At 38.4% G+C, this 18,483-nt stretch overlaps 2 protein-coding genes across 4 annotated transcripts in view; both read left to right on the top strand.

Moving 5' to 3' along the window:
* The window catches only part of LOC129770204 (xaa-Pro dipeptidase), a 326,892-nt gene that overhangs the window by 117,017 nt on the left and 191,392 nt on the right, over nucleotides 1–18,483 (top strand). The window lies entirely within an intron of this gene.
* On the top strand, nucleotides 15,997–16,392 carry LOC129765897 (uncharacterized). The gene has a single exon (XM_055766336.1). It carries the CDS (start codon nucleotides 15,997–15,999, stop codon nucleotides 16,390–16,392), a length of 396 nt encoding a protein of 131 aa, XP_055622311.1.

Here is an 18,483-nt window from a genome sequence, read left to right as displayed (position 1 = left end):
ATGGTGTTTATTTTCAAAGTAGTTAACGGTTTGCTGTCTCCATTTTTTGTGGGCTCCAGTTGAAAGAGGAAGTGACTTTCACAGTTACAACACTAGAAAACGCGACTAAATTAAGAACAACTCATGTCATGTTAAGAACTCAGCACATGTCAAGCTTCACAAAATTCGTTGTATTTCAAAGGAATAAATATGTTCAACTCGATGCCAAGACATATTAAATGCGCAACAACACTTACAGAATTTATGAGGCAATGTATTTCACACGTAAAATCTGTTAATAAAGCTGTTATTAACAGCGGAACGAGTTTTTTTTTTATTTTTATAACAAATATTTTTACTGACAAAGTTCTATACGAACGGATAATTTAATGTAAACCATTTTTTTGCAATTGTTTTTTATATTTTCAATGAACCTGACGAAGTCTGTTTGAACGGATTATATCATGTAGACTATTTAAACTTTTCAATTATATTTTTTTCTAATTTGTATTGATCTCTATTATGTCTGTCATGATCTTGGTGATGATGGACTATTTTTATTCTTGTTTTTATAGTTGTACAAACTTCGTCCCGCCCAAAATTTGTTTTTTGTTATCAATACCTTCAAACATTCACGTTTTCTTACTATGACCAAGTTCATGGGTCCAATCGCAGAACTATTCATTGATTCATCTTCTAAACGACCCCGTTGAATTTACCTTTTACGATAAAATTCCTAGTATTTCTACCAAAACTCAGCATTATAATATTAGATTATTTTCAGACACAATTCTCGTTCAAGATTTTTCAACCACTTGCAAATAACATGTTTCTCCGTTACATGAAATAAATATTTTATACAGAAAATATGATAGAATAAAGACAGCCCTAAATCGGACAATTCCTTCCTCGAGTTCTGCTCTTATCAACACATTCGGCGATACTTTTTAATTGGTATAGATAGAAGAAGATATAGGAGTGCGTTTCATTACATTAAAATCCATTTCCAGTTTCGAACAAAGATCAATTTCGCTAGCGCAAACATCAAATGGACTAACAGCACTTGTCACTATGTAATTGAAGAACATATGGGAATTTAATTTTCTGAATTTTTCCTTTTTTTATCAGAGTTTTCCGAAAATTTTCAATTATGACAATCACCATAGAAATATTCATTGCACCCTAAAACCACCATATGCCTAATTTGGTTTCATTTTTTTCATTAATTCTCGAGTAATGCAGAAATTTTGTGTTTCATTTGCATGGCAGCCTCCCCCCTTAAAAAGGGGGGTGGAGAGCATAAACACCATAGAAACATTTATTGCACCCTAAAAACTTCACATGCCAAATTTGGTTTAATTTGCTTGATTAATTCTCGAGTAATGCAGAAATTTGAGTTTCATTTGTATGGCAGCCCCCGATTAGAAAAGGGTATGGAGAGTCTAACCATCATAGAAACATTTATTGCACCTTAAAACCTCAATATGCCTAATTTCGTTTTATTTACTTGATTAATTCCCGAGTAATTTATGTTTAATTTGTATGGCAGCACCAACCTCCCCCCCCCCCCTCCCCCTTAGAGAGGGGTCGGAGAGTCCAACCACCGTAGAAATATTCATTGCATCTTAATACCTACATATGCCTAATTTGGTTTCATTTGCTTCATTAATTCTCGGGTAATGCAGAAATTTGTGTTTCATTTGAATGGCAGCCCCTCCCTTAGAGAGGGGGATGGAGAGTCTAACCATCATAGAAACATTTATATTGCACCCTAAAACTTCAATATGCCCAATTTGATATTGTTTACTTGATTAATTCTCGTGTAATGCAGAAATTTGTGTTTCATTTGTATGACAGCCCCCAGTAAGAGAGAGGGGAGGAGTATCTTATCACCGTAAAAACATTTATTGCACCCTAAAACCTCCACATGCCAAATTTGGTTTCATTTGCTTCATTAATTCTCGGGTAATGCAGAAATTTGTGTTTCATTTGAATGGCAGCCCCTCCCTTAGAGAGGGGGATGGAGAGTCTAACCATCATAGAAACATTTATATTGCACCCTAAAACTTCAATATGCCCAATTTGGTTTTGTTTACTTGATTAATTCTCGTGTAATGCAGAAATTTGTGTTTCATTTGTATGACAGCCCCCAGTAAGAGAGAGGGGAGGAGTATCTTATCACCGTAAAAACATTTATTGCACCCTAAAACCTCCACATGCCAAATTTGGTTTCATTTGCTTGATTAATTCTCGAGTAATGCAGATATTTGTGTTCCATTCATATGTGGCGGACATGACTGAGTATTGGCTCGCCTTTTGGCATTGCAATTTTTTGAAGTTATATCTGTAAATAAAATCAGTTCGTTTTATGTGTTTGCTAAACTGATTCCAGACTCTGTAAGGGTGAAAAAGCATCTCATGAAAAATACCAGTAAATGACGTAACTGACCCACATGGTCTGAACATACACCAAGAATGAGAATGTTGTTGTCTTTGACGCTGAAAACATCTGTAGAAAATACATACAAAGGAAATATATAGAAGGTTTGGGAAGTTATGATATCCCAACCGAAATTATTTCTTGAGCCCCTTTAAAAATTTCGATCAGCTGTTATATCGATTACTTCCTGCATCGATGGTTTCTAGGAAGGCACAATCTTCAAGTAGCTTCTGGCAGGTGTTTTCATCCAGGGCCCCTCCCCGCTTTTATTTTCTACCCTAAGTTACATTTCGAAAGCAAAGAACACCTTTCGTTGCTTCCTTCGTCCTAATTACTCGTGCACATATCTTGCAACGATTTTCAGGCAACAAGATGATTTCCCTTCGAACCCATTTCCAGCTCAACGATGTAAAAGCCCACACTCAAACCCAAATTAATTTCCCATTCACACCGTTGTTTGCTGACACACCCGCTGCAAAAATCGCTCGAAACGTTCGAACAAATTTCACCTCCAAGCACGATCGATTCGCGCGGTACTGTTTATAAATAGCGCTCTAATTTTCACCACATTTCTGCCGGAGAGGAGACCAGAGCAGCGCATAGAAAGTACAGTTTCAACCAAACAAACCAACCGACCAGTCGGCTGGGTGAAAATGAACGCGTAAAGATGCTCGAAAATTGCAGTTACACGTTGTTGGCTCGGCTGTTTACTTTAGCGATAGTGGCCACCGCCACCCTCTCCTCACGACCATGTTTCGTGCATAATGCATCGACCTTTTCGCATTTCGACGGGGTGTATGTGTCTTCCAGCGAACGTCTAAAAACCCGCCGTTGAAACGTCGTCGTTGGTGGCTGGAATTCAAAATATAGTTTATGTTTTCCTATCTATCGCCCGCACTCCACACCGTGTAGTCATAATAGTCGGAAAGCACAGCTCGCCACATGTACACAATAATCGTCATCATCGCTCGCATAGACTCTAGCGACGATCATTGTCATCAAACCCCAGCGCAATCAGCAAAATGTCCGCGTCAAAACAAAAACAACACATTAGCCAAGCGCTCGAAAACGCGTACCGAAACCCGTGACTGAGTGGTCGTGTGGGTGTGTTAGTGCTGGTAACAACACCCCCTCTCATACGTGTGCGCCACGGCGATCGAAGTTGGCCCACGATTGTGTGATTTAGCGGAGTATGAGGCGAAGCCTCCCTTCTAACACCCCCTCAATCGTGCCATTTACACACCATTGAATAAAAGCAGAATAAGAAGCATAAAATACAACATTGCGGACAAAATAAGTCGAACGAGGTGAATGAGTTTGCCGTCGTGTCCGCTCGGTTTCGGGTTCGTGCTGAGCAGAGAGTTGTACACACGAATCGATCGAAATAAGGCCGTCACGTCTCCGTTTGCGGCCCTCACACGTTGGAGCGAGTGAGATGGAAGAATAATATTTGTGTTTTTGCTGCTTATACAATCAATGCTACTTGCTTGCTCGGGTTAGGGTTGCCCGAGTAGAAGGAAATATCCCCTTCCCGGGAGTGCGTGTGATGTAACGGATTTTCTCCTTGCCGAGCCCGTGCTCTTGAGTGTGACGAAATGGGAATTTTCCGAACAGTGTTCTGTTATCGTTCTTATGCATTGCCTGTTGGAAGGGGATTAGAATGAAATCAGAATGACTATTTAAATATACTATTTTAGTCGTTACAAGTTTGAAATCATTTTGAATATGACAACTTTGATGCGATACAATCAGTATTGACGCCAAATGAAACATGTTGAATATGAAAATGTTCAAATTTTGGGCAAATTGTATTTTGTTTCAATTCTGTACAAAACTGTGCTTGAGGTAGAAAAGTGATAAGCTAAAGCACATTTCCAACAAACAAGTAATAGAGCTCGTACTTCGGTGTACGGACGAAAAAAGACGTAGGACTGTGAATATTTGGAATAATTATTTCCAAATTTAGTAATTTTTTATTTATGGGTCAGCTAAAGTTTACTTCAATTTATTGGTAAGAACAATTGGGCAGGCGTGCTCTTCTTCTTCCATTTATCCACTTTATCGATATCCATTTTTTGCAAATTCATAAAGAAAAATCCCTAAATCTTCCATGAACGTGTGCCAGTGTAATCCCGTGCAGTATCGCGTGTGTGTTTTTCAAGTCAGAAAATATTTTTCTTTTACTTCTCTCAGAATGATACTTCTAGAGCATATGGATACCATCTGGTCGGAGTTGAAAATCAGAACACCTGCCATTATGATCAAAACACTATCATTCTTTTGAGGTATAAAAAATACGAAGTATGTGATTTGCACTTTAAGAGACCGAAATACTTTAATCTAGTTATTTAACGTACTTCACAGACGACCCATGTGGTGAAAATACTTTGTAGGTGATTGCTTCTGTTCTGTACGAGAAAAAGAGATTTTTGGGCAGTTTACGAGTCATCAAACAACATGCACAATAGTGCCGGAGATAATCCCTGGATTTGAAGCTTTCAAGATGTATGAAACGCAAGCGTTTCTTCTGCAGTCCAAGCGATATGATTTTACACCACATAATTTAGCATGGATTTGGGAATGAATTCCAATTGAATATTCTTGTAATGTTTCGGTGTTTGGATATGTTCTTACAAATCAGATTCACCTGTACCATATCAGATTTCACAATGAACCATATTGAGGATTCCAAATCTCTGTTTCAACAAAATGACAAAATGCGCATACCGCTATTGGCCACTTTTAAACCACATATGCAGCACTTAGTCTCATAATCATTAAGTCTTTCTGTGCTCAGAACCCTAAATTAAAAATCCTTCAAAACCGATACTGAAAACCATCCCTTGGATTGACTTCGCGATTGCGTTAATCTCTATATCTGGAAACAATCAGTAATCCTGTTCTAACCCGGTAAATTTTGTAAATTACTTATCTTAAGTATGTTGCAACATAAAATGTCTGATTTGGGTCCATTTTATTGCTTTGTAAGCGTGGAAGCATATTGATCTGATGCGTTTGTAAAGCCACCGCTGGCAGCGAAAATAAATGGGGATAATATTTTTCATCTGAAGGAACGTGCAAAAACGACCTGTTTTCTATTATTCTATTTGGTGCTAGAAAGATTACACCACACGATAGTCATTAGAGAAGGCGTTGTCTCTCTCACATTTCTTGATAACATACACTGCACGAGAAACTACGTAAGCTTTGTGAAAAGCTTTGGATGCATCAGGGTAAAATGTTCTCCGACGGTCACTCGTTTCAATGGAATTAATACTCTAAGGCGTTATGACAGGTAACCGATCTAATTCTGTGTACCTGGCTATCAAATTATGTTTTAAAACGAGAGCCTTTAGAGGATGGTACACAATTATGACTTATACAATATCTTTGTCCCATTCCAGGTACTTATTTTACTACTTTTCAAAATTCTACAGATTAATGATGTTTATATATATTAATTTGCCTGCCTTCTGAGTATAATTTTCTGCCTTTTTTACTTGCATATGAAGTCCAATCGATATGTACATTTTTTGATTAAATTTCGCAGAAATGGAGTGATAGATCAGGCTATTTCGTCTTCAAAGGCGTGAAATGTCTGCGGCTGTGACTCGTAGACCAGAGGCTTCACCTAGTCTCACCAAAAGTCCAATGCTGGTCAATCACATGATCCTGAAGGCCGATATATGATTGTCCGAATGGAACGCTCTGATATACGATTATATCGACCGTAAAATTGATGAAGAGAGCGAAGAGTTTCTCGAACTGAATCATGGTTTCCGTAGAAAATCTGCAATTTTCATGTGTTGTTCAGTTGTGTGTCTATTCATGATGAAATGTAAAATGAAATTTTTCGTCAAGGAAATTTCCTCTGACTTGCACTTTGGTCACACGTATTCTAGAGCTTGCCACTCAGAATGCATTCAAGGCATGTTATTTGGGATAGAAAACTCAACTAAGTACTCATTTAAAAAAATACGATAGTAATACTACGTTGAGACGGCGAAGTTTCGCTAGAAACGTTAGTGCCATTTAAGAAGAAGAAAAAATGACAGTTATCAAAATTGTGCACATATAAAATTTTTTTGCGACGCGCAAATGGCTTGAGGTTAGTAGAATGACATGTTTGTTTGATTAAGTGAAAACGAGATTGGATGCTTGATACATTCGAGCCACATGAAAACTTTAAGCTTTCAAGAAAAACTAGATTTCATGCACATAAACAAAGTCTACCCAACACATCCCTTACTGGCACGTTCTGTAGTTTTCTTCGGGTCCAATGGCATTTTTCACAATTCGATCAAGCGACAAGATACACCTCGCAAGACCAAACTATTTAGCCACCAACGTATATGATGAATTCCATGCCAACTTGTCTTAGGAGTTGGCAGCACAATATCAGATTGCAGTAAAACTTTGTGGGCGAAAAAACATTGACCATTGTGACAACTTGCATACTTGAATACTCTATAAAGAATTAGAAGAATTTTCATTAAAAAATAACAAACAAATTCAAAAAAAAATCCACTGGAAACAATATTTTTCTCAAAAACGTTCTTTTTTATACTGACAAAAAATATGAGTAACAATGTATACAATAACAGACAAATCATACATACATCAGAAGAAGGGGTGGTACATGGAAAAAGTTTCATGTTTTTCGTGTTTTCAATTACTACTAATGTTTAACTCGTAATGTTTTTGTGTGTAGATTCTCGTGATTTACATGTTCTGCAAACTTTTTTTTATTGAGATTATATTTTTAACATGCCAAGAACATATCCATCGCGAGATTTTTCACACAAAAATGTTACGAGTAAAACATTAGTATTTCAGGAATCTCCACGTAAAAATGCAATACATTTCAGAAGCTACGAGAGGTAAAAAGTTGACGTCTTTGATAATAGTTACCTAATGTTTCCTTCAGTGACGATGTAAACGAGTGCAGTGGAACGAATTTTCAACCAGAGAACTCAGCTCTCAAAGGCGGAAAATTCCATCCTCCCATCCGGCTTGCAATGTACTGTTCTTTGACTTAGTCTAGTTGTCCCTTCTGGAGTGTTGAAATTGAGGAGCACAAATTTGGCCAATCAAAACGTGGGACTTCTTGACGTGGGAATGCTTGACATATCACAAATATTTGATAGCCAAAAAACAATTTTATTTATTATGATAAATGCGTCGAAATATTTTCTATCAATTTATGCTAATGTTTTTGCAATCTATTAAGGAATGGTCGAATTATAAGCGATTGAAATATTTCATTATATCCTACACGTTCAATGTTTAATTTTTTTACCCTTTAAGGCTCAATTCTATGTCAAAACATCACACTCACGCTCACTTAGTTAATTCCTGATTAGCCAAATTAGCCTACGGTATCTATAAGATGACTCAAAATCAAAATGTTTATCATCCTATGACCAATCTTAATTTTGATTGATTTTTTATAAGATCGTAACCAAAATAATTGAATATTAAAAAAAGTGATTCGAAATGAAAATATCTGATCAAAATATGGCGTTCGAAGGAAGATGTTGGAAAGTTAATTAGCCATTTTTGTTTAATAAATGAATTATCCATTTCTTTCAAAATTGCTTGCTATACTAAACGTTTTGCAATGCGGTTGTTGTAAGGGAATTTCGCGAAGCAACCAATATGCCAAATAATATTAGGTTCGGGAAAAATTAACGTATTATTTTATCGGTAGCTGGCTTTAGTGATCAATATCTCGCGTAATGTCGGTCATAAAATTTCAAGTTTATACTCGTTATAAAGGTGATATTAAACACTAGAAAAATCTTTTGATGACCACAACTGTTGTTCCAATCAGTTGTGAGTTTACACTTTTGATTTTATAAAGGCGAAAACGCAAGTCAAATCATTGAAATTGTGAATGGAGTTTGGGGTACCGATACTGTAACAGCTAAATATGTGCAATTAATTTTTTTAAATTTCAATTATTTTTGAAATTTTTATTTTTTTTTCTTCATTTTTTTAAGTGCACACTAAATTAAGATCTCTACTGTCAACAACTGGACCGTTTGAAGTCAGCGATAGACCAGAAACTCCGGAACTTGATTGGGATGTTTTAATGAATCCACCATATACAGTGATAGACATTCGTTTAGCCGCACTTGAAAAAAACTTGAAACACTTACAAACCAATAAGGAATGTTCTTTTTATCGGGATACTTTTTTGCTGTTGTGGTAGTATATTTAAGTCAATTTTAATGAAAGGTCGTGCGTCACAATCACACACACACAAGGCGGCATCGGTGGATATAAACATTCAAACGTCGTTTTTTCCCGAAACATACGTTTAGGCGCAGGGCCTAAAAATCGAGTTTTCGCATAATCACCTAGCCTTTATCTGTGTTTTTTGAAAAAATACTTGGGAATGTTCAATTTACAAGATAAATATTAGATGTGCAACATAAGAAGTTGGTCAGATTAGTGATTTACGTAGAATTTAAAGGAATGGCGGAAGGTATTCTATTGAAGGAAGATGGGCGGAAAATAATAAAGATATTCAGTGAACAAAAGTTCACTGAATATCTTTATTATTTCTGGCACTATTTAAAGAAATTCCGTACCACTTTCTCAGATCGACCATTTTTTGTTACGATCGAGCGATTAGAAGCTCGATCGTAACAAAAAATGGTCGATCTGAGAAAGTGGTACGGAATTTCTTTAAATAGTGCCAGAAATATGAGATAAAAGACCAACAAATGGGAACACCAAGGTTACTTTGCGCCTTAAAGGTCGAATAAGACACGAAGCAACCAAGAAACGATGTCCTGATCATACATTAAGGCAGAATCGGTTGTTCCAGTAGCGAAGAGGTATGTTGCGCGCATCTTGAATGAGTCACCAAACATCATGTGGAAGAAACTTCAAGGGAAGTCGAAACTGACCGCCACCCATAAGAAGAACTATCTCATTTTCGCCCGGCAATACATGGAATAGAAACTAGAATAGAGAAATGTTGTATTTTCCGGCGAAAAAAGATTTGGATGGTCCGGACTGTTACAGTTGCTATTGGTACAATTTAAGTCAACGGCATGTCGTGAGATCGAAGCGAAACTTTGGGGGCGGGAATTTGACAGTGTGGGGAACCGTTTCCTATCACAACAAGCTTCCCATTTGTTCCATTTTCACTCGAATGAACTCCGAAAAGTATCTTCAATTATTGGAGGACGTTTTGATTGGCCATATTGAGAATAACGCTACCGAGGATGACGTTTTTTCAGCAGGATTATGCATAGATCCACGTTTCCAAGCAATCGAAAGCATGGTTTGCCGAGAAGGACATTCCGCTTCTTGAATGACCTGCTTGCAGTCGATTGCAATCCCATAGAGAACCTATGGAGAATCTTGGCCGAGATGGTCTATGCAAACGGATGACAATTTGACAAATTTCCAGTCTCAAGGCAGTAATTCAGGAGTGTTGGGCTATAATCAATATGGTAACACTTTAAAAGCTGTCGACTCGACGCCAAATCATGTTTTCAAAGTGATCCGAAATGGAGGTGGTCATACTGAATATTAGCTACCGATTTGACTCGAAATTTGCCACACAAATTTTCTTTTATTAAAATTTTTGGATATATCCACGAATATCCACCCTGATTACACATATTTGAATTATTTAGGAAACAAAAAGTGAATTTATACTTTTTTTTAGAATGAATTCGATGAAAATAAACAATAATAGTCTTTTATGAACAAACACCAAGCGATTATCACCTTTTTATCGCATTGCAAAACTTCATTGGTGATGCGAAATTGGGATCAAGAGAAGATTGTTAAAAATCGATTGCTAGAGTTTTTCGCCAATAAGGACCAAAACTACTTTGAGAGAGGCATGGTGAAGCTATCTTTAGAATGGCAATAAATTTTACAACAAAAAGGTGCATACTTGATCCAAATCGGACAATCCGAAGCATTCAGGCATTCAGGCTTCTATACTTGCAGCTCGGCAAAACTAATCATCGCTTGCTCCTTTTAGACGACGAAACTGGGGAGCATGAATTCGACGAACCAAAACGAGGGATTTAGGGCGGCTGAAAATCAAACCAAACGCATAATTGCATAGTCCCATATTCGTATTAAATGAGCAACTGGGGTCGATTAGAACGCGAGATTTTCATGTAGATAACGCTTGACATTTTTCAATTGTTTAATAGTTAGTTCCGTATAACATAGAATTTTCATCAATGTAATAAATGGCTAAGGAATGCCTAAATCGTTTGACGCAAATATCTTGTGAACCCATCAGATAATGACTGGCCATCTGGCGTTCGAAAATGGACAATTTTCGCAATGCGATCGATTTTCCGTTTCTCAATATGTACCCCAATATGTTCCCATATACGTAATACTACGTCAAAAATAAGAAAAGGTGGGAGCAGCGGCTGGTCAATTGGGGGTACACCCATAGATACGTTCCACGAAATTCGGACGCAAAGCGAAAAGCCGTATAAGGAATCAATTATTCTAATATAAATTCAATCATATCGGTTCCAAATTTGTTAAATATGTAACATGGTTTATCATTCGAAATGCATTTTATCTTTTTATTTTGTATTTCATTTTGATCAAAAATTTAAAACCAGAAACCATTAAATTTCTAAAAATAACTATTTTAAAAACCACTTAATGAAAAAAATGATAAATACACCTTCCGAATACACCAAAAAACTCGTAGATAAATCTAAAGACAGCTAAAGATAGTTGCAATGAACAAGGGATACCATAATAATTATGGAATTAGGGAATTGGCCAACGCCTTCGAAATCGAGTAGAGATTTCAACCAGCGTACGATTATGAGTTTGAGTCAATTTTCATACATTGGCACACACATTCGCCATTTTTAGAGAAATAAAAACCATTATTCTGAAAACAGTATGCAAACCTTTTAACTCTCATACGAGGGTCACTATTTATATTTCGGGAATTGGCAACACTGATGTCATGTGAGTCCATCTGACGGTTCCATCGTAAAGTTTGACATTTTTGACGATATACGTACTCAGAACATTTTGTCATACGGACGCTATTTGTTTATTTTATATTTAGTTGAAAGTTTGGTCTCGGCAAAAAATTGGAACTGAATCGTGAACATTTTCGTGCGATGATTTTTTACGACTTTCGACGTGGATTATCACAACAAGAGTGCGTCAATCAACTTAATTTGACTTTTGGCGATGAAGCTCCATCAAAAACCACTGTGTATCGCTGGTATAGTGAATTCAATCGTGGTCGTAGTTCGCTGTCCGACGAGTTTCGTGAAGGTCGTCCAAAATCGACTGTAGTGCCAGAAAACATCGATACTGTGCACGAAATGATTAAGCAAGATCGTCATGTAACCTATTGTGAGATTGAGGCATCCCTAAGCATTAGTTCCACCAGCATATATGCGATTTTACATGAACAGTTAGTTGTGCGAAAATTATGTTCACGTTGGATCCCACATAATTTGACAATCGCTCAAAAGAAAAGGCTCGTGTCGATTGGAATAAATGCTTTGAAAATTGGTTTAAGCGCATACAATAAAAATATATTCGCAGCTTAACTATTTGTTTTTGTTCCTATTCCCGAAATATAAATAGTGACCCTCGTATGACACTATAATTTCATTTAAATAGGATGTCCCAAAAGCTTGTTTTCGACTTGCAAAGAAGGGAAAAGAGACTGCATGGTGGAGTACGATTACGGATTTGAGTCACTGTACATAACATAAACATAAAACATACAATACATACAACATACATACATAAAAAACAAACAATAATCTATAAACAAAAATTAAACAACTTCATGTTAAATGGAATATGTGTATGTATACATACCTAATTTGTATGTTGCTTAAGTTTTTGTCTCGCGCATATTTTTTCACTTCTGTACAATCCAATCCTCGATTTTTTTTTGCCATTATAACGAAACATTTTTGGCCTTAAATCGAAAATGTGCCTGAATTGAAGAGGGCCGTTATAGCGAAATGCCATATAAAGAGCGGCCGTATAGCGAGGTATGGGTGTATTTTGGAATGGAATGGAACAGTATGTAAAAATTCTACACCTCACTGCAAGGAGCATTGTCTCGACCTTTTGACGTAGGACTACGTCTAACCGGAAGATATAGGGGGTGAAATGGAAATCTAGGCACTGAACAAGTAGGAAAAAATGCAAGATTTGGAACGCTTATAACTCGAGCATTTCTCAATAGATCGCAAAGGTTTTTACATCAATTGATAGGAAATATATCTACGCATCTATCATAATGAATAACATTTCATTTTTCTTGAGATAAATAATTGAATAATTGTGGAATATCAAGCATTGTCCAAATACACTATGTGCCCATTTTTGATTGGTCCATTTTGTGCTCCTCAAATCGTACCGATCAAAACGGGCAACCAGAGCAGCAGCGAAATAGAATGAAGCACGATTGGAAAGGAAAAAGAAAAAAATGAGGGAAACATTGGTCGCAGTCTCACACATGCGTAATTCTCGAGCCAGCCAGTCAGCTTAAAAATCCCCTCTCCGCTGCCGTAACGATCATTCTCATCCGAACCGTACACCACATCGTTTCGCATCACCTCACATCAACAAACCAACACAAGCAGCCATGGTTGGATATGGCAAAGGAGGAAAAGAGAAGGGAAAGGCAAAATCTCGCTCGAACCGTGGTGGTCTGCAATTTCCCGTAGGTGTATCCGCCAATTGCACCGGAAAAGGTAGCTAGGTCGAGCGCGTTAGTACCTGTGTACCAGTCCACCTAGCCGGCGTTATATAGTTTCGGCCGCCGGAGTGATCGAGTTAGCTGGCAAAGCTGCTCGCGACGATAAGAAAACCTGCGTTCGGAACATAACACATTCGGTTCGGCGGACATCAAGACAACAGGCAGTTGCAGCGAATGGCGAGTGGCAAACGCAATCGCAAAACGGCATCAGGTAGCAGAAGAAAAAAGTTTGTTCTTTATACAAACTGCTTTGGTGGCAAATCCAGAACAAGGCGGCATCGAAGGCGTTCGAAATGGTTTTTTTCAAAACCACGAGTACTAAGTTTTCTAAATTGGAACCATTCCATAAAACAAGGCGCTTTTCAGGGCCATTAAACCTTCCAAAAAAGAGTTTAGGAAATAAAGTTCAATGCTTTCTAAAACATTATCCAAAATAATAATAAAACACAAATTGATGTTTTCATAATTTGTTTGCCAGGATTTGATGAGTATGTGAATTTGGCAGTTGTTCTGAGCTTATTGATAGTTGGGGACTTTCCTGATTATTCAATTTTCACCAATTCTTAAATTGTTTCCAGATTGAAAGTAGAGTAATCTACAATTAGTTCGACATTTAGCTAATTGGACGGACATGTAATGTGACTTATTTAGTTGGACATTTTTGTAAACATAGAGATCCAAATTATGATCCCACATTGAAAGTCGACACTGTACCACTGTCATCGCAAATGTTCAATTACAGGTTAAAATTACCTCCAATCCGACACTGAGTAGTGGTAATGCGACGTGTCATTGAATGTAATATACTGTAAAATATGTCACAAGCTGGATGGGAAGAAATTTTCCAACTGTGAAAGCTGTGGCGAGTGACAACAAATCGCTAAACAGGAAGGTTTAGTCGAATAAGATGGGGATATCGAGTGATAACAAAAACACAACACCAAAGGTTCTTTTCAGAACCATTAACATATTCATAAAGAGTAAACAGTAAACTAATCCATTTTTCAGGTAGATAGGTAGGTATTCACGTAGGTGAAGAAAATAAAACAATATATTTAAAATATATATTTAACAAAAGCTGTCCCCTTTGCATAGTCCTACGTCACTCCGGTTATGTCCCCGACATTACCCACCCGTCTTTTTTTTTCCTCCGATGTAAACATTGTTCGGCGCTCACAACGTATGGGTAGCAGAGTGCTGCACCGATGACGGTGGTGTCGATGGTGTGATGCGACCGAGGAAGAGCGAACGTGAGCGGGCTCTTCGTTCGCATCGGGTAACATTGGCCGGGATCGGCCCGTCGTGTCTTGTTTCTCTGCGCTGGCTAAAAAGAAAAACATTCGCTCGTTCGCTCTCAGTCGGCTGTAAACGTTCGAGGTGATAGCATATTCGCATCGCTATTCGCTCCCTGTAAATAAGTACTAGTGAAGGTATAGCAGAATAATAATAATAAAAAAGTTGTTATACTTTTGTGTATATAAGTTTCACACACATTCTACCTGCCCGTGAAGAGTGAGGAGTATATTGTCGCAAAGCGAGAGGGAAAAACGAAGTAAAACGTAACATAATTGATTACAAATCCGCAGAAAAGGAGAGAGCAGTAGCACCCAGAGTTCGACGAGAGTGTTCAAGAAGTGATATATAGCAATCTGTGAAGTTAGTAATATTGCAAAGTGGAATAATAGTATCTCGCGTAATTGAGAGCGGCGGAATCGCTGGAGGACACATCAGCGTGCGAGCAGCAGGAATAGTTGAGGGAAAGAAGAAGAAGAAGTACTGTACTGTTTATTTACGGATCAAAGACCGACTGGGTCATCCGCGCGCACGTACACACAAACCCATACATAGCACCAACACACACACTTGCCAGCGAAGCGAGTTTTTTTTTGTTTTCTAACAGAGGAGCTTTAGAAAAAGCAAAACAAATTCATCGGTACAAGCGCGCCTAGCCACAGCCGAAAGAGGAGAGAAGGGAAAAAAGCACCGATCTTTGTTGTGACGGTTCTCCCTGATTCCAGAGTTCATAGAAATCTCGCCGAGTTGCATCAAATCCCGGGTTCGGGTGTGGTGAAGGAGTGTGTTGATTGATAGAAGAAAGAAAAAAAAGCACAGCGGAGTCTACTACAGTTTACTACATCCGGGCGAATACACACACGCACGCACGCAATTGAGGAGCAGCCGTCGTCGCTGGTTGCTGCGATTTTCGGAGTGGGTGTTTTTTTCGTCGTCGACAAGAAGCGAATTTGATTTGTTGCAGTTGTTGTGCCCACCCACGTATCCTCGATTGTTGGAGCAGCAAACAGTACAGACGAGTGTTTTTGGACACCCACGCTCGCTATTGTGTAGCAGAAAAGGGCTCAGTTCAGAAGAAGTGCAATCAAAATTTTGTTGCTTCGTTGTTTTTGTGTGGTTTGTGATTTAAGATCTCAGCAATCGACGACAGCAACAAATAGAAAAAAAGAGTGAATAAGCCGACGGAAAAAGAGAGAGAGAGAGAAATCAATACGGAAGCTGTTTTCACCTTTCACTCTGTGTGTTGATTGTTGAAGCGAATCCGAAAACGGAGAGTACATCATCGGGGCTGGTATTTGAGCGCCGTTAGTTGCCTGAGTGCAGAAGGTGTATTGTGGTGGAGAAGAGTGCTCATAACGGTACGCAATCAGACCGCCGCTTTCGACGAGTGAAAGAAGAAACTAACAAAAATAGTGTTGTGCGTTTGTTGTTGTCGTTGTTTTTTTGCCCGAAGAAAATAGTTGCAACGGTTGCAATAATTGAAAACAACGAGCAGCTGACGGTAGAAAGAACCTCCCTTGCAAACGGTAGCAGTACGATGCCAAGCAAGCAAACGAACGATGTGCTAGCCGTGGAAGAGCTGGTGCACGAAATCCGTGAAAATCTCCGCCTGAAAGCCAAACCCGCCCATCAGCCAACGCGTAACTCGCGACCCTCGCCCTACCACATACCGTGCCGATCGTGGTCCGAGCCGGTATGCGGCGGCAATGGCGACAAGCGACCCATCCGATCCTGCAAGAAGCAGCAGCAGGAGGAGGAAACGATAGACGATCCGTACGAGTTCCTCCAGACGCTGCTGAAGAACAACAGCCTGGTGAAGGAGGCGGTCCGGAGGCTGCAGCACGGTCTGTCCCCCAAGCAGCGGTACTTCTACGAGAGCGACGAGGAGTCGTCCCGGTCGCCGATCGTGATGATGTGTCCGCTAGAGTCCTAAGTTAATAATCGCTCCTATTATACATACATAGATACACATATAGATACGCTATTATAATTTTATTCGTACTCGATAAGTTAACTACGGTATAGTTGAGAATGAATGTGTCGTCGCGTTATGGCTGAGCGAAGAGTAGATGAAGAACTACGGAACACACGACGTGCGCAGGAGAATCGTGTTCCTGTATTGGATTCAGTTGTCTATTATGAGCAAAACAAAAAAATATGTATGAACGTGTAAGAGAGTAGAGGAAACAATGAATGAATTTCTGTAAAAATAATTTATTTTCGAATCGAGAATTTGGGAGCCACTCAGGCCGAACAAAAAGCAGTGAGGAAGAGGAGGAAAGTTTAGTTTATTTCCAAATTGTTAACAAGTTATTGTCCGTACAAAAATCGAATGAATTTTTCCCGCAATTAGAGGATCTTGCAAAAAAAAAGTGAAAGTGTTTCTGCTCTCTTCCTCCAAACGAAGTGCCCCCCCCGGCGAGGTCATTGTCATTTGCATTTTCAGCGCGGTTTTGTTCAATTGAAAGCGTCCACGAGCCGTAACTTCAAGCTTCAGCGTTCCCGAGAGATAGTCAGCGTTCTTAGAAACGACGGCGTTTCAAACCGAATTTGCTTCATTTGCTTCCAATCTGTTCTATTCATTATCTTCGGGAGGATAAAATCGATAACGTCAGACATACACGCACACAAAGTAAAACAGTACGAAATTGGTTCCACTCGAGAGTTCCGAACAGTTCCCCGATTTCGGGGTGTTGTCCTCGCAAGCAATCCGCATCATGCGGATAGCGATGTCCGATTTTTGAAATTAATCGTTCAATCGTTGATCGCCCCAAATAATCGATTAATTGATTCGTCGCCACACTGAGAGAAATTATTAGTTAGACTAATATTACTGATTTGCTAGAATTTTTTTCTGCTGTTATAATTACTTGAGGGGCTCAGAAGGAAAGGGGTGTAAGTGACTTGATCGATTCTCTCTTCATTATTTTTTTTTCATTTTATTGTTTTTAAGAGGCTTTAAACTTTGCAGTTCGTTCGTCTCTATCTTCATCAATTTTTTCTTTCTTCAATGAGGGGCTATTCACAAACCACGTGGATAGAAAAAGTACGTTTTCAAACACTCCCCTTCCCCATTCGTGGAAAAGCATGGACATTAGAGGTTGAACCCCCTGTTGACAACGTGGACATTTCTCCATTTCTTGGAAATATCGGATAAACAGTTATTGGAATTCTTTGATAAATGTTGAATCTCGAAACAAAACAGCAGGAGTAAAAAAATCAATATGGATATTATCATGTCTTTGAGAATGTACACATGTTGTGTTATGTTATGTAGTTTTGGCGAGTTCAACTCCAAAATTGCCGATCAAACTGGTAACCGCAAGTCAGTGTCTAATATCTGATGCCGTTCACTTAACTGATCCGCATATTCATCATCTCACTGAGACCAGTTTACTATTGCAAAATCTTTGCTCGTCTGATCTTCAATAATAAGTCCCCGCGTTTCATCTATCAATGATCTTTCTTCGTTCAACTTCATAGATCTTCGAAAATATTGAATAGTGGAAGAATCATGCCGATTTTTAGGAAAAAATGGAAAGAAACATATTTCAGATATACATTTATTCGATTCTATGTGTGCTGTTATGTTTCACAATCTTTCGTCATCCTTCACGCAACTCGCAAAATCCATCATCGCAGAACTTCTTTGTTTCCTCGCCAAAAAACCTGGTCAAAAAATCCAACGAATCGAAATTCTCCTAATTATGATAGTTTATCGTAGACCGCTTTCGATTTGTTTAGCTGCTATTAGTACTTGTTGGGATTTATCGTTAGTTGCTTGGTAGAAGCTTCATTTGCTTCAAACTGTGAGCATTTAAAAAAGCATTTTGCATTTAAAAAAGCGAGTCGTTGATGGAGATGCGTACCATTTAATGTTTTTCGGTCAAAAATTGTAGAACTCATGTAATCAAGCTTCGTCAGGTGTTCATGAACCTAGATACTTGAAAGGAACCTGTTAATTGGTATGTCGCATACCGAGGATTATTTTTGATCAGCGTCTCAATTATCTACAATTATCATT

This window comes from Toxorhynchites rutilus, chromosome 2 (assembly GCF_029784135.1).
Source record: "Toxorhynchites rutilus septentrionalis strain SRP chromosome 2, ASM2978413v1, whole genome shotgun sequence".
NCBI classification, from domain to species: domain Eukaryota; kingdom Metazoa; phylum Arthropoda; class Insecta; order Diptera; family Culicidae; genus Toxorhynchites; species Toxorhynchites rutilus.
The sequence above is the reverse complement of the archived record's forward strand: the minus strand, read 5'-3'. Positions and strand labels throughout refer to the sequence as shown.